This window comes from Acipenser ruthenus, chromosome 11 (genome assembly GCF_902713425.1).
Source record: "Acipenser ruthenus chromosome 11, fAciRut3.2 maternal haplotype, whole genome shotgun sequence".
In the NCBI taxonomy this organism is placed as follows: domain Eukaryota; kingdom Metazoa; phylum Chordata; class Actinopteri; order Acipenseriformes; family Acipenseridae; genus Acipenser; species Acipenser ruthenus.
Window position 1 is genome coordinate 8,896,874 of NC_081199.1, and position 22,743 is coordinate 8,919,616.

Here is a 22,743-nt window from a genome sequence, read left to right on the forward strand (position 1 = left end):
GATGTTGTTGTTTGATTTTACAAGCATGAGTGCTTGGTCCTCGTTTGGTTGTTAATAATTACAGACATGCAAAATCAAAATCACTGTGCCGTCTCTTGTCATTGGACTGCATCCAGTAGAGCTTTATTTACAAATTACTATGATGTGCATTGTAATTACAATTAAGCATGATCCTCCCCGCCTGTCTGGTACAGGCAGTTCAGAGCTTTGAAGCGTGTCTGAAAATTAGATCATCTTAATCAATAACGGGAAGCAGACAGGTATTCTTAATTCTGAGGCATTAGCTATAATATATTATACTATATAGAGTTTCCTCCCCTGACCACAACTCTGTGCCTGACTTGAGTTGAGAGGTAAACATGCTGACATGCAAGCTGAATCTCAAACATATCATACGACCCACTGTATTGGGACAATTCTCAGTAAGGACTTAGACTTAAAAGACTAATCTGATTCGCTAGAAGCAAGCACCCTACTGTAGGTCCTGAGAAGTTGTAACATATGTGTTGTATACCACTGCCAGTCAGTCAGGCAGTGCTAACGAATGATGCTTCAAAACAAGTCTGTTCTTCTACAAGGTGAGTGCTTTATTACCCTGGGTAAGGGGCTGGCTTACCCTGGTGGGATGGATCCTCTTGTGCTCACCAAGGCAGAGCGCTGGGGGCCCGGTCGGTTCAGGTTGTTCTGCCCAGAGGCGGGGGTGGGGGCAGGGAGAGCAGGGACCCTGTGGTAGGTGGTTCCCGTAGCTGGGGACTGGACCTGCTCTGGCTTGGCCGAGCCGCTGCTGATCGAAGAGGTGGGGGACCAGAGGGTGGTGCCGGCAAAGGTGTTGCTCTGTCTGACCAGAGTGAGGGTCCCGGGGGCCCCACTGGCCCCTGTGTAGACTTTGCGGCGCTGGGAGGCCAGGATGGCATTGGAGGCGGCCCGGGTGCTGTTGACCAGGATGCACTGCTGGCAGGAGCAGGGCTGGCCGGAGCTGGTGCCGACAGGCCATGACTGGGACTTGGGGATGGAGCCCGTGGTGAGCGGGTAGGCCAGGTCCATCCTGCGGCGTAGCCTCCTCTTGCGCTGGCTCTGCCGGTTGGTCTGGGTCATGCTGTTAAAGTCGATGAGGTAGCAGAAGCCCAGCGAGGTGAGGTCCAGCCAGGGGTGCTGCTTCTCATAGGCATTCTGGATAGTCACACAGATCTCCATGTCATAGGGGGTCCAGGAGCCGCTGTCGTTCTCCCACTCCCACACCACCCCCTTCCCCGGGGCCGAGGAGGGCTCGTAGAAGTTACGCTGCGCGGGCCGCATGGTGCCTGAGGGATGAGAAGAACACAATGACATCTCTATTAGCAGTTTCTAACACAAAATTCAAATCACTGTGTCATTGGACTGTACCGAGTGGAGCTTAATTTGCAAATCACTATGATGTGCATCGTAATTACAATTTAGCATGACCCTCCCTAGGTCTCAAATGTTCAGTTTTGAAAACGCAGGTAAAGCAAACGTATTATTTCATTTTAAAACATGCGGTTCTACAATAGGTTAAAGAAAGGTTCCATAGTTAACTCACAGGAACTCTGTTACACTTGCACTCCCTGGATTATTTCACCTCTACAGATATACTACAGACAGAAAGCAGGTGGGACTGGCAGAGCTGAAAGGTCACATTGTCAAATGATTTCAATAGAATGAGGAAGCCTATTCATTGTCACAAGAAGACCCAGAACAACTCAGAATAAGGGCAAACCATAAAATAATAAGTGGGATACAACAAATGTTATTTAAATGATTTGAAGCTAGATACTTAACATTTAAATGGTTTCCGGGATTATATGATCATGTTTCTTTCGTTTTGTTTCTATATTCTAGAGCTTGAGTCAAATTTTTCTCAAAGTTACAGAATATTTTTTTAAGTACATTCTTTATAAAGTGTCGTCACTTCGGCTGTGCTGCTGGTAGATGCTATCATGTGTCTGAGAGGAAGCTCCCAGTCCCTGTGCTGCAGTGTGCCCTACCACAACAGCTGCCTGCCACTTCACTGCCGCCCTGAGGAACCTGGCATCACAGCATGTTCTGGGCATTCAGGGTACAATGGCATTCTGTGCAATGTTATGTTAAAATCAGATGGCCTGAAACGAACCACACACAGAAACGGATATTTGAGATGAACAAAAGAAAAGACAGAGCTAAGCTATTCAATCTCTGCTATTGGATATGATGGTTTAGAAGATCATTTAAAGGACTAGGTCTATGAGATGGGAATTTCGCCTACAAGTGATGACTAAAACTGAAATATTTGCTCTGGAAGTTGTTTCACCTTTAACCTTTAACCACCTTTTTGCTGAAGGTCCGTCTTTGCATTACTTTTTAATGTGAGCACCATCTTTAAACAACTTTAGTCTTCAGTATGTTGATGTTTAGCATCATGAGACATGATACATACTAAAAGATGCTATTGTTTAAATATGTAAAGTTTGGAAAACAACTGTAAAATGGGCCTACGTGGATTCCAGTCCAATAATAATGTGGCAATAGACAAACATACCGCATGATAGTTCCATAAAGGTGAAACAACTCACACAGTAAATATTTCATTAGAGTCCCTGTCATATAGGTAAAATTTACATCTAATAGATCCTTGTCCTTTGACTTCTGTGGTTTGACTAACCTGCAAGTTAAAACTGACACTGTTTTCATTTGTCCTTGTTGTTAACACACCGTTTTATAAACTACGTTTTTCACAAATTCAGTTCAAACACTGGCATTTCTGGAAAAAATATTCTGTTGAGTTAATGACATGCCCTTCATAGCTTGTCTACAGCTCATTCCTTTGGTGCTTGAAACTTAGATTCAGGCAACCTTGCTGTAACATTGGTTCTATGGGGAAAACAGCAAAACACAGCTTCTTCTAACGGACATTTCTACACAGAATATCATCTGTGCTTTTCACAGATGACATCCTCAGCTCAAAGCTATGCTGTTTTTCCCATAGAACCAATGTTAAAGCAAGGTTGCACAGCCAAGCTTCAAATACAATGCAAATTATTATTTTCTATGAAGGTCAGAGCATCCAAATGTTAACAGGAACATGTAGTTCTGAGTACAGTCTCACATTCTTATAATCAAAACAGCAGCACTTTGTTTCATAGATACAGTAGATGAGTAAAACGCATACACTCCCAGGCAGAATCACTGGACCAGAGGGAGTCATTATGCTTAAAGTTGTTGTACTATTAAAAAGTGCACTTCCATCACTATATAGGTTCAAAATGTGCAGTTAAATTATTTTTAATAAAACATGTCATTTTATTTTAATACGTTACATCTGGAACTACACTAGGTCAAAGACAACATTGCGAGACTTGCTTTCTGATAGTGTTGCACTTCCTAGGTCATTCATCTGGAGGGTGGCACTGTCCCCTCCCCTTCTATGTCTTCTTTCCCGTCATTAAACAACCAGCTGATTGCTCTATTGACTGATGTGCTTTGTAACAGGCTTTTACCCAGAAGGCACTGCAGAGGTGAAATGACCTCTGAATGGAAACAGAACTTTCTTGATCAGGAAAATGCATGTTTACTGTAACGTGTGCTTCGTTCGTACATTTGAGACTTACGTAGCCAATTGAAGTACAAAACAGGTACGATCTATGAAATTATTTTGTTGGCTACAATCACTTTAATGATGCTGCCATCTAGTAAGTGCCAAGGGAATTACACTTGACGTCTTTGTGTAAAACAGGTATGTGTTAAATGGTACGGTTGATGGATGGGAATGTAACAGTTAACAGCACAATTCTGACAAACACAGCTGTTTCTGTGTCACTCTCTCTTCCAGGAAGCTGGAGAGCAGGAATGGAAAGTGACCCCCCTGCGCTGGCAGGACAGGAGCTGCACTCATTTCCTCTGTGGGCCCCCAAGGCAATAGGCCAACTGTGAGTCCTTTCATCAACAAAAGATGAACTCATAATGTCTTTGTTTTTAACAGTGGTGCTCTTTTAGAAAAAACACATAATGAAAAAATGATGAACTCGCCTTCCTCTAGTTGGGACTATTATGTCATAATGACAACAGCTGTAAAACACTCAAAGTGTATTAAAGGACCATTGCCATTTTGAGTTGTTTATTATACTGTTATAGGTACTGCTACACATAAATGTCAAGCTACTTCAGAAAGAAACTTGCTGCCCAACAAAATACCCTGCTAAAATGCCAATGAATTTCCCTAACTGGGGGTGTGTTGAATACAGAGAAAAGTGTCCCACACAAACTCCAGTTCTGGTACTTGCAGACCCAACTGTTGGTGTTTAGGGGGTTTTGGGGAAACTTTGAAGCACAGACACCTCATAAAAAAATACAATAATACCATCCATTAAACTACTGTACACTCACCAAACTATTATTAAAATACTATAATACCATCCATTAAACTACTGTACACTCACCAAACTATTATTAAAATACTATAATACCATCCATTAAACTACTGTATACTCAAACTATTATTAAAATACTATAATACCATGCAGAAAAACATTTTTAGGATGGTACTATAGCAGTATAATTTTTCCCCAGAACATCTCACACACTCCCTTATAAAAGTGTATGACAGTATTTTTGCAGTTTTCCCATGATTTTCCCATAGTTATACTATGCATAATTATAGTTTGTCCTGGTTTGCCATATTTATTAATATGCTTTACCATGCCCGGGTATTCTTTACAATGCTTACCTATGCTTCACCTTGCATTCACTATACTTTGTTACGCTTTGCTATGCTTTTACTATGGGGAAACTTTTATAAGGGACTGTTTGGTCTACATGTACCGGAAGTGTTGTTTGTGTGAGGCCCAACACTTGAGAAATCTCTCTTCTTATCTCTTCGGGTTTCTCATATTGGTAATTAAGTTGAAAAATTGCTGCAGTGGCTAATTCAAAATAATCTGAAATGTGGACAGCACACACACGCTATTATTATCTTACACAACTGCAAAAAAATAAGGTAGTAAATTCCTGTAGTGTACACAGAGGTAAACCTTTACTCCAACTCCTACTACAGAACTACTACTAATAAGAATCACACAGACCCATGGAACCATTGTTGTGTAGATCAAATGCACAGGACTTTTGATGAAAGCTCTCCCACATCCCTACTTACTCGTTTCATGCTATTTCTGTACCATTACCAGCGAGTAAGCTTTGCGCTGGAGTAGAGTATCAGCTGAATGAATCTGACCCAGTGTTGTGCCTTGCTTTCGGCTGACCGACACTGGAAAGGCAGTCTGGAATACTGCATGGCATGGGAACCAGTTGGCAGGTTGGTTTGCACAATAGATTGATTCAGTGCCAGGGCCTTTTGACCTGGCACGGAGGACAGGGGAAAACAGGCTCACTTTTATTGGTTTTATCCCACGGGCTGTGCAATAAATATCAAAACAGTATTGTGGAAATTGCTACTTATAATTACACTACTCAACTTGAACACCGATAACGGTACCATTACATGTGCATAGTTGCAGCCTCTGTGCTGTACAGTTAGTGCAGCAACACTACACTCCACAGTACATTTTTCCACATGAAAAATCTCCTTCTCTGACCTCCTTGCTCCTTGCCGAATGGCAACTGCATTTGAACGTGCTTCTTTTCTGATCTCGTTCATCTACTTTGAACAGGAGAAAGCAATTAAACTAAACAAAGTGCGCATTACTGTACTGGTTTCACCTAACACTAAAAATAAAGGTTTCTGAAACAGTTTGTCCCCATCATTGTACTGTAATTGTACACACTGGACCAAACAATGAAGGTCTAGTCAGTGATATGCATGCGCCTGTGCTGAAATAATGTCTAGCGCCTCTTTAGAACAATTGAGGGATGGCCATTTCAATACGTGATTTGGTTTATAACACTTCCATACACACCTCTGAATATGCTTTGATTGTCTGGAGCAGCGTTTGCTTCAACTACATTCATCCATAGTTTAGCCTTCTGTGCAATCTACTGTACAGAGCTCATAATTGCTATTGACAGGGACCCAGATGTTATTATGCATGTTTCAGATTGCGATTGCACAACAAGCCCACGGGTAACTGTAGGTGTATCCCGTTAACCAGCTGGTGTAACAAAAACATCATGCTGGAAATAGACCCCTTGTGTTATCTGTTTAGCTGCCACAGCAACAACATCACTGATAGATAACACTAATATCTAGCTGGTAGGAGCGTGAGATGTTTAGGAGCTCTATACAGGCCACATGGACGATTTAAAAAGTCACCAGTATGTGATAAATTAAAACAGAAAATGATTTACAAAGCGAATCTCAAAAGAGATAAATGCATTATTTTAGATGACAACTAACAATCAAATGGACAGAAGAGCAGTTGAGATTCATTAACATACAGTACAAGTACATTTTATAACATTAATAAATAGTTTACAAAAATACAAGCAGCTTTAAAATATAGTTCACAAACAGCTGGTTCACAAACAAGCACCAGGCATTAGCCACTAGTTGACCTCAGTGACCTATGTTACCTATTTTTACTATTCAAATTAGTAGTCGTACTACCCCTGCACATATAACTTGATATTACGAAAAGTATAACAGTATGGACAGAAACCTAACAGAAAAGGTACTGTAGTGTGCAGACACCATCATAACTAATTCAAAACGACAGTGGGACACTCGAGTCTAAACCCTTGGTTAAAAAAATCTTAGGTGATTAGATTGCTAGACTGAAGACATCAGATTTTCAATTGAGACAGCAAACTTATTCCTTCTTGTCAGTACTAGCCTTTGGGCATCAAACACTGCATTGAAGGAGTCCAGAGAAGATAGTTTGCTTTCAGTTCTGAATCCGGGAATGGTGCCAAAGCCAATTGAATTTCAAATTCACCTTGCAGTTTTTTAGTGGTGTTTTTTTCTCTCCAAATAACACCGTTAAAAAAAAAAAAAAAGCAGAGAAAATATCCTCCGAATTAATTTGTTAATTTTGCCATTTATACAAAGATGCCGGTTCTCTGAGCAAGCCAAACACTACAGCTTAGGAATTCATAGATTTGCTAGCACAATATACAAGTAAGAGAATGTATTTGAAATGGTGGTTTTGAAGGGAATGGAATCATAACAAAAAATCCATGGTCCTGATTATTACAAAGGGCTCGTACACGGAATTGTACACACATGGAGACCGGAGCGCGCTGGTATCTAGTCATTAGAAATCAGTGAGCTATAGGACTGGGATGCAGTGTGGTATAGTGGTTAAGGTTGAGGGACTGGGAGAATTATGGCCTAGCGGCAAGAGTTGAGGGACTTGCAGGACTGAGTGGCAGGGTGGTGTAATGTTGGTAATGAGGGACTGGGATGCATATGGCTTAATGGTTAGTGCTGAAGAACTGTAAAGCAGTGTGGCCTAGTGGCTAGAGCTGAGGGACTGGGAGGCAGTGTGGTCCAGTGGTTAGAGCTGAGGGACTGGGAGGCAGTGTGGTCCAGTGGTTAGAGCTGAGGGACTGGGAGGCAGTGTGGTCCAGTGGTTAGAGCTGAGGGACTGGGAGGCAGTGTGATCCAGTGGTTAGAGCTGAGGGAGTGGTGCTTTGTTCAGCTTGCTGGGATTCTTAATGACCAATGTTCAATTAAGCACAAAGCCTTTTGAGTTTGGACACCACCTTATTTCTTTAGCATGCTTAAGCAAGACATTTGTAGCTCAACCTTTTCAAGTCATTGTGGGTTCACACAGTGTGACAAACAGCAGACTTGTGGGGCTCGTGCTTGCGGGTCTGGCGGTGCTTATACTGAGAGTCAAGGACTTCCTTCGAAACAAACAAGTTATACAGCTGAAGCACAGCTGTGCCTGGCTTGAAGGCATCTCTATAAATGCACATACTGTACAGTGGAAGAAAATGTAATTAAATGAATGTGTTGATCGCAACTGCATAGCTGTTACCAAAGCTGTCTAGGCTTAAAGATCTATTTGATTGTTAGTTGTTAGATATGCAGAGCAGCCCTCCCCTTCAGACTGGTCTGCAGGTATTATAGTTCTCTCATAGGAAAATGACATTCACAGTATGCTAATTAAGTGAAGGTGTTGATGTATGTATGAGATCCAGGTAACAGGGTGGAGGCTGGGCAGGAACTGGCGACCGCGCACACCGCCAGCGGGCAACCACTGTACAAATGCATGCAGAGCTCTGAACATCTCAGAACAACACTGCCCGCTTGAAAATTAAAACGATCCCTTTCTCTTGTTTTGCTTAAGTTATATTGGGAAAATTTTTCACGAGACTAGATAAACACTGCGTTACTTAAACAATATTGACATGTTGCGTAATCACTGTCTCTGAACAAAAACCTTCTCTTAATATTATTGAGTTCTGTTAGCGTGAATGAACTTCAATATTAGTGTTTGTTGATACAGGGATATAGGACAGCGAACTTCTGTATATAAGAGAATATCAGCACAAGAATTGGTATTGTTATATGAGTGTTGATATAAAACTCATACCCATGCACAGATTCCACTCGTTGTATAACTCTGCTATATACTGCTTTACTTTTAATATACAAGGTGTATATTATGCTGATTAGGATCTCTGTTAAACTGGGCAGCCACACCTCATTTGCTATATGCAAAACTATCTGAATCTGTTCCTCTTTGCTTAAAGACCTTCACAACCGAATTAAACAGAGACACAACCAGTATTAACACACACGCCTCTCATTAACAAATAGTGCTTTTAATCTGGGCGGTTGGCTGTGAATTCATACATTTGAAATGCAATCGAATGATTTAGCAACAAGGCTCTTTTTAATGCCAGAGAAGCAGCCATACTCGAGCAGCTGAAAACAATTTCTATTGAAATCCTGCAGATATAACGGTTTGCGCGTGTGCAGGCTAAATAACTGATGAGTCCCTCGGGGTGCAGCAAGCTGAAGTAGTTACTTTGTGAATCGCAGCAGGGAGGCTGCCTTTGCCAATGCTTTGTATCTAATGCTTGTTTCGTTTGTATCAAAGGTATTGGATTGCCAAGAGCAATGACTCAGGAGCTGTCCAATTTGCAATGCAGCAGTGGCACTACAATAGCAATGCAGTGGTTCTGAACTAAGGGACAATGATAAAACAAGAGCAGCTACAAAGGTACCACAACTTTTTCACATTTTGACATACCAATGGTATTGACGGATACATACGCATGATCCATTGCAGTACTATATGGTAATATATCAGTACCAGATATTGTTCTACCTTATCAGACTACTGTGCAATATTTCTTTCGAAATTGTTGTATCACTGCTGAGTAATAGCATGGTCTGCAAATGGTTCTGTTTGAAGTATTGATTTAAAGAATAGGATTTACAGTATGCATAACCACAGGAAGGAAACCTGTGCGTACCTTCATGACTTGCTGCACTGAAATAAGTTCAACACATTTACTGTCCTGTACCTTGCATGTAGGAAATTGCAAGCTCTGCAAAGCAATGGTTTCTGTTGCACTGATAAGCCAGCTTGACATGTTCTACACACAGGGTGCTGTCAGAAGGCTGCAGCCTGTAGTTTTCAGATCGCACTTCTCGAAGCAGACCCTACGTTTTTTTGGCAGCTGACTGAAAGCTTGTGAATAGCTGCTCAGCTCCTGGTCTGTCAGGGGTCTGGTGCTACAGGAGGTTTAGTGTCTATGAAAGGGCGACAGTCCTGTGAGAGTGATGTCAACCACTGAGAGCATTTGAGTGAGTTTGAACTACACAAAGCATATTAATTAAAAGCTGCAAAAACTTTTCATTTAAAGCAGGACTCTCCAACAGATGGCTCTTGAGTTATACATGGCTCACTGAGATCAACACTATGGCTCTTTGGTTATGTAGTATCCCATTTAAGGCACGAAATGGCCCTTTAAAAGTTTACCACAGTACAAGCAACATAACGAGTAATAAAAGATAATGAAACCATGGTAAAGCCCAGATAGGTATGATAAAGCATATTAAAAAAAAAAGTCAAACCATGGTAAACTATGGTAAATGCATAGTACACCATGGGAAAACGGCAAAATAAACTTTCATAAGGGGTGTTTGAAAGACTGCAGGGTATCACCTGGTAAGATCAGTGAGTACTGGCATGATTTTCATTACTGTCACTGAAAATCTCGGCCTAAACAGGGCGAAACTCTCAAAAAGGTACTTACTTCAAATTGTCATTGGCACAATCTTTCTAACAATAGGCCAGTTTACATGTGTGATTATTTCACGTTAATCGACAATACACGTGAAACTTGGCAGGGAAAGCTTGTGAAAGTGTCCCAAAAAACGGTCTCAGTATTTTACCGTGAAAGTCTCCATTTCTTGTGAGATTCCAGGAAAAGCTTGTGAGGTCAACCCCCACTTGTAAACATGAGTATCTCATGAAAATGTTAATTAGCTTGTTCAAGTCCTTTCCTAAAGCTGCTATAAAAGTCACATGGGGATACGTAAGTTACCATGGTCCAAGATGGCAGCAGGGAAGTTCATGTTTTGTTTGCAGTACTTCCTTTATCAGAATGATGTTGCGATAGCAGCATAATGCTAATCATACACGGATCACGGATGTTTGTATAGTACCATACAGATTGTATTTACCAAGTTTCTGTTAAAAACTATTACTAAAAATGTTTGATAAACTGCATTGTGGGCTTGTGAATTCAGGTGGTTACAGTTACTGTACAGTACTTCAGAATACACTTGCAAATAGCTTTCCAAACAACTGTCAAAACATCTTTATTGTAAAGTACTCCTAAGTACTATGTTTAAATGTGTATAACTATACTCCCATTCAATTTCTCCCAGTTACTTATGTCTGAGCAAACCCTGTGTCCATCCTCCACTTGGAGGATTGGAGCGATAAAGAGGCTCGGGTGTTAATATCCATAAGGGAAGAGGATATGATGAGTAAGCTTGATACAATGCACAACACGAACATTGTTTAACCCACTCTCAAAATAAAATGTGGTGTGGAGTTTTTGCAACTTATTTCTTGGGAATCAACAATACTACTCAATATTCCAATTCTTTATAAAGCAGAAGCAGTCATACAAGTACAGTGCAAATGAGGATGCGATATTTGGTATAAAGAGATACAAAATAAGCTAATGAAACAAAAAAGTGATGCAAAATATAAGTACACCGTCGGGTTACAAAAATAAAGATAGCCATGCATCTCTAATAGCAGGACCCTCTTCATATCTCTAACAGCAGGACCCTCTTCATATCGCTGTTTTATAATTCTTGCTGGAGGCTGAGGTAGCTGTTCCTCTGCTTGCCTGAGCACCTCCTTACAGTCCTGGCACAGATTGTGCAGGACACAGCAGGCTGTAATAATTTGGGGAACAAGCTCCTGGTTCACTTCAGTACGCTTCAGTAGCATCAACGCCTGTTCAACGACCATTTGGATTTTGCCCAGTTTATTATGGAAATAATGTGAAAAGCAGTGTGGGCGACAACACTAAAACATAGTATTAAAAAAGCAGGCACTATCCATCAGCAAATGAGATCTTTAATAACCATTTACGTCAAACATGATGACACGTGGATTCTTTCTCGTGAAACTGTGCGTTCATGGAGATCATTCTGCGCAGATTCTGTGCAGAATCTAAGAATGATCCCCGTGAACGCACCCATTGGCTGAATTGGTCAGGATCTGCGCAGAATGACCTCTGTGAACGCACCCAGTATTTTGGGGACTTTCACGGTTAACAGCACGAGAATCTAAGCGGGCCGTCAGCATGGCTAATTCATTTGCATAGCGTTCAGGGAAAAGTAGGCGTTCCAAAGGGAAATGAGAGGTTTTACTTGTAAACACAAAAAGGCACCATGCCCACATTTATTTCACAAGAAACAGATTTCTTGAGAAAAGCAAACACTCATGTAACATGGCCTATTGTTGTAAGTAAAGTACATCCCCCGCCACAGCTGTAAATACAAAACTAGCGCTGCCAGGACCATGACACATATCAACGGTATGCACAGAATAGTATAGAAAGGTTTACTGAAAAGCAGATATGCGTTCATTAGGTAATCAAAGGGCAAATGATGGCCAAAGCTGATACTAGGGTTGTGTCCTAATAAAGTGGCCAGCCAGTGAATAAAACACTATTTGTATTTTAATTTACTTATTTGTATTTGATACTAATGTGAGACCTCAATTTCAAGCAGGTTTGTGCAGCACCATGTAGGGACAATAATTAAGGTTAACTGACTTTGCTTCTCCACTGTGGAGCCAGTGTTGAACAAAGAACAGAGTTCTGCTTCTTCACTGCAGTGTGTGGTGTCTGCAGTAACTTGTTAGAAACATGGTCTATCTTCTCTCTCGGACTCTCTCCGTCTTCCTCCCTCTTCCCATACTTTGCTGTTCCTAATACCATTCTGTCAATCTCTAGTTTCTTTATTCCAAAGTGCCTGTTTGCTTTGTTGTCAACAGTGATGAACTTAAATGTACAGTGTTATCAATTTGCTGTATAAACAGCTGTATATTAACTGTTAAGGTTTAGGCCACATGTACTTGTCTGTGTTTCTTGTTTAAACAGAGGAGGCACACATCGGCAGTTTACTTTTTTCCTCTTCAAATGACGTCAGTGTTTACTTCCGAATCTACCACTTTGAAGGGCAGAGGTGAGCTCCAGTATTTTAAACAGGAATATGACCTGCCTGCTGTCTATTTCTGTGCACCCATAGGGACCTGTTGCTAGGAAGACATCTTTGCGAGTCTGCCATAGCAACCTTTAAAAAAAACAACTATGAACTACCTAGCAACTGGGAAGGTCTGGAACCAATCGAATCAGAGCTGCAGACAGAGTCACTGTAGCCCTATTGACTTGTGAGAGGCCATTCACCCACAAAGACTGTTTACCTGTTTAAACCTTTGTTTCTATGCATGTCAAAAATCAATTTGTTCTGAAGGCAGATGACCAACAAATAACCCTTGGTAGAGTATTGTAGTTTTACCACGAACAAGGCTATCCTCATGACCACAACACTCTACAAACATGAGTGATGTATTTGTTTCTATAACAAGTAGACATTTTACAAATGGAAGTAGGTTTAAATTTAGTATTTTTCTCAAGTTGAGAGTGGCTTCTTGTGCATTCTGTGAGTATGCAGTTTGATTCTTTTTTACTGACTGATTCAGTTCAGTGTATCAGTTTAAGAGAAATCAATGAATCTGGGCTGAACTTTTTCAACTCCTCCAATTAAGTGAGACAACCGAGACATTGGAGACAGGAGAGACGCTGCAGCATAAACAAATCGAACCCTCTGGACTGCGGTACGAAATACACTGTAAAGGCTGCAATGAACTGGCATCTCAGCCCATTGAATTGAATGGAAAGGCAAGGGCTGGATGCAAACCACAAACCATACGGTTCAGAGACTAATGTCTTACCATTCAACTAAAGAGCAAGCTCTTAGTGAGAGGTGAGTACAGGTCTTATGCTGATGTCAGTATTACTAACTCATTTGCTGATACTGTATGTCTAAGAAAGGTATAAATGTAGAATACTGTTGTACCTTGAGATAACGTAGATCCAGACATGGTTGCCATCGGAAACCTATAATTGTTTTAAAAAACACGCCCCCTTTGAGAAAGGTTGGAAGCTGTCTCAATAGTTCAAAATGCGAATTGGTTCATAATTGCTACCACTTGTGTTACTGATAAAACAACTGTAAACCTGCAATGCCTGTGCCCAGTACCATTGAGGCTGGGGTTTATATTTAGTCTATTCATCCCAATTAAAAAAAGAAAGCCACCAGGAATAAAGCAAGAAAAATTGTAATAAACTCCAGTGCACTACGGACTGATCGAGTTATTGCTGTATCGGCAGATCTGTTGCCAAGGCAACACAGAGCTTAAGCTGCAAGCAGCAAAAAACGTTCTCCACCTCGCTTCACCCCCTGACAGGGCTTCTATTTTCTATATTTTTAGTTTTTATTCTTTTTGTCTGTTTGCGAAAGAACTGGAAGCTCATAATAAAGCTTTTTCTATAGACCAAGTATTGCATTTCAACAAACAGCAGCCAATGCAAACACATACACTCACAATCTATGAAAATCCTTTGAGGAGGTCGTACGTACACCACAATCTACATTACTGAGAGTATCAATTCTGGGGATGTATGGAGGTGTCTTTATGCCAGTACATCCGTCCACATGTACAGTGTGTCACACTCAATACCATTTATCCAATTCTAAACTTTTTCAATGGCATTTCTTATTCTATACTATTCTGTACATTGTAGATATACGTCATGGTCATCCACTCTTTCGTCATGCGGTTATTTCTAATTTTGAATTTACTGCCGTGGCAGGGATGTTACTAACATGCTTGTTTTAACAGGTGCTGGGGTTTGCCATCTATTCTATATTAAGGAACTGTTCCTTATTTGATGAAAGATTCCAGCGTTCCTTAGCAACTGTCGCACAGTTGTCTGAAGGAAAATCCTCCAGGAACATGAATGTTTCCAGGAACATCTAGACATAAATCTTATGGCAATTTCGCTCCAAACCTTTAACTTAAACCTAACCTGCAGTCACTATCTATCAGAACGCAACATTGCTATCTCCCAATAGGATCGATTGAACATTACCTTCTATACTACAAATGCTATTCAAAGGATGGATGTGCCTGTAGCATTTAGACAACCTATAGACAACCTGCACCACAGTCACAGGCAAGCAGGGAGGAGCAGTCCTTCTGCAGGTTTGTGTTTTTTACTTAGTTTCTTTGGTTTAGTGCCTTGTAACACTGTCAGCTTGGTTGAAGAGGCCTTCCTTTAGGAGACCAGTTTGCACACACATGTGGAACACACTGTATGTTTCGGAGCCAAATTAGATGATTTACAAAACAATGTTTGTCCCTGTTAAAACCCGCTACAATCCTCTAAATTGTGGCCTAGGTATGTTAGGGATCAGTTTGTCTCACCCCTAACAACACATTTAACCCCTAATTAACCCACTTCCTGCTGCAGTTCAGTACAGTCAGGTGCAGTTGTCATGACTACTGTAAACCTCTGAGTTGCAGTGTGTGAGAAACCCATCCTATTCTGGTCACTTCACAGGAAGCTCTCACAGAACCAAAACAAGGTAATCACCAGGCCTTAGTGTGAAACAGAAAGCAATCCCACACTGTCTCTACAAGCTTCTGCAGTAAGACAGACCACAGCAGCAGATAATGAGTGCAAGTGCAGCCTTCTCTTCCAGCTACGTGTCTCCACACATGTTTCCCTCTGACACTTTACAGTAAACTTTACCACAGAGATTAACCTCCCCCTGCTCCACTCCCCTTCTGGGTTGTATAACCCCATCCCCGCAATCTTTCTTCTTAGAACTTGAGAGGCTTTGAGGCTTTTTAAGACCGTGTGAACTGAAATGAACCTTTTCGTATTTGTATGTTCACCCCGCCAGTTTTGACATTAAACGTGCAATTACATATGGGTGTGAAAAGTCCCGCTTATCTTAACTAATACATTCTTTTGTTTTACATTTGTTGGTATATCATTTTCAGTCATCATATCTTTGCTTTGGACTAGTAATTAGCTCTAAATTCCATTTGAATATATAGTTTTACATTTCCTCTTATTGTTTTAAGGTGTCTGCAATCATTCTAAGTGGTTCTGCGTTCCTTTGCTCCCATATTTAGTGTTACCACTTTTCTCTCAATCTCCCTTTCTTTGACTGTCTTTGAGCGTCTCTGGAGGATCCTAACTGCTGAGTCTGAACAGATTTCCTCAAATCATGTGACAATCCTGCTGAAGACTTATCAGTGCTGGGAATGAGACACGTAAGCACAGTCGTACAGTGAGACAGGGACAGCAGATCAAGTGTATTAACTGAATGAAAGCTAGCTTGTTATATACAGTTGTAACAAAATGAATATTGAATGGAGTGCAGTGACGAGTGAAGAGGAATCCTATCCAGTGAGACTGAAGCTCTCTCCAGGGAGGGGGAAGGATTGATCTCTCTGGCCTCGCGCCTGGTTGTCATTGCTCTGATCTGCTCTGCGGTGTGGTGTGGTGTTGGATGGTGCTACACTTTCAGAGTGAGGAGTGTCTCTGCGCAAACCCACTACTCCCCATCTCTCCACATCACAATTCTTATCTTGAACTGCAGCGTTTGACAACCTGTCTCAGCCCCCAAAAGAGAACAAATAACGAACTTATTTTTTATTTTTTCATTTTAGAGTGCCCAATTATTTTACCCCTGATTTTCTCCCCAATTTATAATGTCCAATTATTTTTTTTCCCTCATCGCTGGATTTCCCCGAACAGCTTAGGGGAACTGAAGGTTCAGTGGGCGTCCTCAGATCCCATGACCGAGCCAGCTTCCTGTTCAACACCCAAGAAATCAAAAGCAGCGCCTAGTCGGTAGGTGAGCCATTCACGGACCCTGAAGAACTTCTTTTTAACTAATTTCTTACAGCATAAATACAGAATAAAAGCAGAAATAAAATATTTGTATCTACATTGTATATAATCGCAATACTAGCCCACATCTGTATTTGACACAGACCAGTAGCCTTCTGTTCAGTCTAATTACTGCCAAAAACCGGTCTGTAATCCCAGGTGTATCAGATATTATTGCTAAATTCTTGTCTCAAATTCTTAGTTTTGAAAGAACAGCATACTCTTTCATGAGATCATGGAATACATCACATAATCACAAGACTAAGAGGAGACAGAGCGATTGCAAGATCTTTCTTTGTAAAAAAAAGAACATTACTTCAGCTACAGATTTCCCCATGAAGTGAATGAGAATCAAAGTGTTCCAGAGCTCCCTGCAGTGTTTACAAATAATATCTTAGTTGAACTTTGCAGTATCCCATGTTGACTGTATTGTGGCATTCATTTTGCAACTTAATGCCGACTGTTTTGATTTCTTTATTCACACATTCACCAAGAGAAATAATGTCAAAGCATCATAGTGCATCCAGATCATCATCCCTCCTGCAACAATGCTGGTGCTGTTTAAAATGAGAAGCTTACTGCGGGAACAGAAAACTTGTTTGTTACAGGAGGGAACATGATCTGGATACACAACAATCCTTGTAATAAAAAATAATCTTTCTCTTGGCGAATGCTGGCGAGTAAAAGTTAATAAAAAATATCAAAGCAATCAGGATTATGTTGAAAAATATATTGTTACGAAACGGACAGCACAGGTAAAGTCGTTTGTTTCTTGTAAACACTGCAGGGGGTTCTGGAACAGCAGACATTGACACAAATCATGCAGCATTTCAAAGCAAGTCTTATTAGAGTAAGACAATTTGATGGTTTTAAGTTTTATTCCAACGCTGCCCTGATTCATAATTCCCTTCTCTTTCCCTAAGCTGGCCTCTAATTATACCCTTACTCCAGTAAATTAAAGAGAACCTCAAATTAAAACAGTGCTTACATCAACAGAAGTGACCCCACCCATGAATGGCTTCGACCTAAACCAGAGCACAGCAAAATAGGCCACATCAAACTGAACTATCATCATGAGAACTACACAACTCACACCACCACAGAAACTGTGTCATAAACAACAGACACATAACCACGCCTTCTCTTAAAGAGACAGAGGTACACAGGTACTGTAGTCAAATCTGTTCTGGGTCAGCTTAGCATTAATGGCATCTATAGCAATTGCTAAAGGGTTACAGAACACCCTGCGGTATTTACAATCATGCTCTATTTCGTACTGTCCGTATCATGGAAATATATTTTCTGATTGGTTTGATATTTTTCACCTGGGGACATTTTTACTTCGGCGCATTCACGAGCAGAAATGTGTTATTATTTGTTTATTTAGCAGACTCCTTTATCCAAGGTGACTTACAGAGACTCGGGTGTGTGAACTATGCATCAGCTGCAGAGTCACTTACAACTACATCTCACCCAAAAAACAGAGCACAAGGAGGTTAAGTGACTTGCACAGAGTGACACAGGGAGTCAGTAGCTGAGCTGGGATTTGAACCGGGGACCTCCTGGTTAAAAGCCTTTTTCTTTAACCACTGGACCACACAGTCTCTCTTACTATTTTATATATCCATGCTTCCTTCTGCTACAGCTTGTTTCCCATTCCCTGTATAAGAAGTATTTCAGTCACTGAACCAGCACTGTTGCGGGAGGGATTTAGATCAAAGTGGAAACTGAGTAATGTATTCCAAGGTTCATTTATGACTCATGATGTTTAAATAAAAAATGTAAATGAATCAGGCTCATGTTTAAAAAATATATTGCTGTGACACTTGGCCTCAGAACAGCTGCACAAACCAACCGGCAAAACGAACAGATGAAAGTGACGCCCAGAATTGAAATGATTTTACAATATACAAATTTAATACGAATGAGAGAAACCGGAGAGATTAGAGAAATTCATCAAATCGTTTACAATTCTTACAAATAAAGTTGGGTGCGTGGTATTTCTTATGTAAAGGTAGCAGGTTTTTCTTCACAAAAAGCACTTTTTCCCCTCCCACAGTCACACAGGTTGGCAAATTAAACAGTAGTACCTCAAACTTTACTTGGTACAGGGGACAAAATTCAGCCCTAACTGACCCCCATCGTTTGCAGTTATTTTTCCCAGGTAGAATTCCATCCTGAAGGTACTAAGCAGATTGCAGTGCAGTCACTGCGGATTAGCTTTAGGATACCTGGAATGTGATTGCACAACTCCTGCACTGCACTGAGGAAGCCCCACTTTCTCATTTAAAAACACAGGCAGGTAGTAAGTAGCTTTGTGCTCAGCGTGTTAGAAGTTGTATTAGAAATAAAAGGTTCAGCCATCTCCGCTTACAGATTTTAAACCCTGTAGTTACTAAAGCTTGAAGGGATAACACAGGTATTGTAGAGGTTATTTCATTTCGATTTCCAGGGAAGTGAGCAGACTGTTTGAAATGCTCGTCACTGAAGCAGTTTGTAACGAGAGGAAGCAAGCTGGGATTGTAACACAACATGTTTCGGGGGCTTGACAAGTTGAAGCAAATATATGTTTACTGTACTTGTTATCAAATTCACAGGTAGCAGTGATGATATTGTACTATGCAGCATCTTGTATCATATAAACGACATACTGCGACTGAACTTGAGAAAGCTAACAGTACAGAATACCACGCATTCAGAAAACACAGGCAGCTGGACATGTGAGAGCAAGAACGAGAGGACTGGAAAGGGATGAGAAAAGGGTATTTGTTATTGAGATGAGTGGGGCACACTAACACGATGCTAACATTTTGGCAGAACAGTGCTGATATTTTATTTTAGAAATGATACAGCTGGACAATCTCTGAAAAAAAGGGAGCAACTCAAATTGGGATAAGATGAAAAAAACAGCTCTAATTCTTCAGGTAGCGCTACCTTACGCACATGCTTGACAAGCTATTTTCCAATGATAAGATACAACTATAAGAAACTAAAGTCAATTAATGGTGTTTCAGTCATTCACCCTTTTTAAAACCTGGAATTTTAAAGCACCCTTGTGGTCTTAATAGAGCTCTCAAAATCATGTCTAACCTCCATGTAAATCTGGTACACCAGCGTGTAACCGTTAACCTCTCCCCTAGGGACAAAGTGTTGCAGGGAGGACAGGTAAGTGGTTACCCACGGGTGTTCCAGAAGGACTTAGGTTAGACATAATTCTGAAAGCTCCGACTGGTTCCTTATACAATTACTCAAATACTTTGTTTTCTTTATACTTGATAAGTGTATGTTAAGTGCTTTCACCTGAGTTCAGGAACTGCTCTTTAGCTTCAGTTGCCTGCCATAGATACATGTAATCTAGGCTAGCCAAAGTGTCTTAATAGAAGCAAGAGCCAAGACCACTGAGCGATCTTCCAGCTTGGAAACAAGTTTAATGTTGCTGGCAATACCCTGCTGCACTCTAAGACACATGATCCAGCCTGCGTTATATATATCTATGGCAGGAAACTAGAAGTGAAGATCAGCTCCTGAACTCATAGCCCCCTTATACATGTTTCCCTTAGTACATGCATAGTAAAGTGTAATAAGCAGGGATGGAAACAAGACTCTTATTGCTTAGCAGTTCACCCATTTCCGGGTTTTAAAATGAGCCTGATTAACTACCGTGTGTAGGTAACAAGCTCAGGTGTGTCTGATTAAATTCTTAGTAAAACCAGGCAAGGATCAAACTAATATGCAGTGGGATTCATTTTTACATCCCTGAATAATGCATAATGAAAGCATGGTAAAGCATTGTAAAACTATGGTGGTATTAGAACACTGGACTATGGTAAATCATAGAAGTCACCTTAACCTAGACTTTCAGTAATTGCTGCATAATGAAAGCATGGTAAAGCATTGTAAAACTATGGTGGTATTAGAACACTGGACTATGGTAAATCATAGAAGTCACCTTAACCTAGACTTTCAGTAATTGCTGCATGAACCACCAAAGGACAATGACATTTGAAGTGTGTTACTATTAAAATCTTTGTGAATAGTGTTCCCCCTTCAATAACTCAAAAGACCTGACAGTAGTGTTGTACTCATTTGTTTCTCTTCTGCACTTTTAATGCAGTTCCTGACTCTTCTTCAAAAGACAATTGTCTCCAGATTAGACTGTTCAGAACAGGAGCGCTTGGGAGCTGAGCTGACCGACCTGAGAACACTGGACTCAGCATGTTTGTATTATGCTTTGCATCACTCAATTGATTCTCAGTGAAGCCCAGGATCAATTTTTAAAATCTTGTCTGTGACCTACAGCCCAGGACCCAGTAGATTTCCTTCCTTCTCACCAGTAATTCCCTTTTCACTGTGAGAATCACCTTTACTTTCAACTTGGGGCAACTGAAGTGGGCATTACCAGTCAAATAATCCTCGACTTTGGATTAAGTATTTTTAATAAAATCCAATAATTCCGATCGTCATTCACACACCATTATGATCTTAACAAACAAAATGCATTTCATTTAGTACACTTTCAACGTGGTATTGAAAGAACCACACTAGGAAACTATATTTGATTTGGGAAAGTAATATTACTTAAAACTCACAAGTACGTGTTTGAATTGAGTTATACAAGGTGAATCTAATAACCATACCAAGTTAATCTTTGCATTTGAGTTTTAAGAATTGATGCAATCTATGGCACTCCTGAGAATATAACCATAAAATATATTTAAATATATGCCAAAACCCCAGTATTTATTACAGCATAAGGGATTGATAGGGTCTAATTTAGTTGAGTGATGTTCATTCGGCCCTCGTTTCAGTGGACAGAGAAGTGTGTGTCTCCACATTTTGTCGGTGGTAGTGTCCTTGACTTTGAAGCATGCAGCCTGCATAAAAGGCATTTCCCCCTGGTTTAAAAGCTGGAATTGTCTGTGTTTGTAACACCAACATGACCAACAGCCCTGCTTAAATCTACAAAACTGTAACATTCACCTTGATTTATAACCACACAGAAATAAATAACCTCCAGCAACCAAACATTCAGAAAGTTATCAAGTGGACGTTTAATAAACAGAAAAAAAAATGTTTAAAAGAGAATGTTTCTTCTCCAAGCAAAAGCTTTCTGCATTTTATATTTTGACCAGTACTATATATTTCTTATAAGTAATTTGCATTGATTACTTAGCCCTTAGGGTGGGAAGATAATAACATTTTTAATTATTGATTATCATTAAAAAATCATCACTATAATCACAATCTTTAATCATGTTTATCACTTAAAGTGTACCACTGTAATTGTGCAGTTTGCCCACGCTTTTCTCATGGTTATTCTATGCATTTAACATAGTTTGCCATGTTTTTAATATGCTTTACCACACCTGTCCTGGCGTTACAATGCTTCCGCAGGTGTTTTGTATACTTTGCTGTGCTTTTACTGTAGTAACTTTGTAACTCTCTCTCCAGTAGCAGTTCTTTCAGCCTAACATGCTTTTTCTTTTTTCTCTGTCTGCTTTTTGCTTGTTGGCTTTTTCAAATACAACCACTGTTCCTTCCCACAACAGAGGGGACAGCTGAGTCGGGAAACTTGTTTTTAAATTAGCACTACTTCTGCAATATGTAAAATATTCAAAGACTGTGGGAAATATTAAATAATCTCGTATGATCTTCACCACAATGACCGACTTCTTTATTTTAACACACTTCCATGTTCTGAAATGACGCAGGCCCCAAAACATTATGGAAATAACAAAGATAGAGCAACAGGCTTTTATCATAATTACAAAACAATGTATTATCAACGGCTTCCTCCTCTCAGAAAAGTTTACCCTGGTAAATCTGCATGATAATTGGGCAGTTTTATATTGCCATGTTTTTGAATATGCTTTCTGGTACTATGGGCTTCACAGTGCTTACCTATGCCTTACCATGCTTTATAACGTTTTCTAAACTTTTATAGGCGTTTTAAATTATTGCACACATGAATATTTATGTGCAAGTGATAGTAAATATATTGTTATGAGTTTATCTTTAAAATGAATAAAACATTTATAAAAAGTACCTACACAGCTCTTTAAAATGTGTATTATTATTATTATTATTATTTTTTATTTTGTATGCCTATGAAAAATGAATTTTGGCACAGGTTCAATCTGAACAGCACTAAAAGTAACCCATTAGCATTTAAATGAAACAAAATGCAAATAAGATCTATTTTCCAAGGATATGAATATGACATTATAAAAAAGACCCCCCAGAGAGGTTGTGCCCTTTGATTTACATCTAGAAATGCTAAAAGAAACTTAATAAATTAATGGCAAAGTCTTTTTCAGTGTCGAAACGTTTTCCATTGAATTG

At 40.1% G+C, this 22,743-nt stretch overlaps 1 protein-coding gene across 3 annotated transcripts in view; it reads right to left on the reverse strand.

Moving 5' to 3' along the window:
• Positions 1 to 22,743, reverse strand: part of LOC117428428 (E3 ubiquitin-protein ligase DTX1-like) — a 59,475-nt gene that overhangs the window by 32,527 nt on the left and 4,205 nt on the right. For all 3 annotated transcript variants that reach the window (XM_059033284.1, XM_059033283.1, XM_059033285.1), the window contains exon 3: positions 617 to 1,301. In XM_059033284.1, coding sequence (XP_058889267.1) covers positions 617 to 1,301 — 685 coding nt within the window. The remainder of the gene's footprint in view (positions 1 to 616; positions 1,302 to 22,743) is intronic.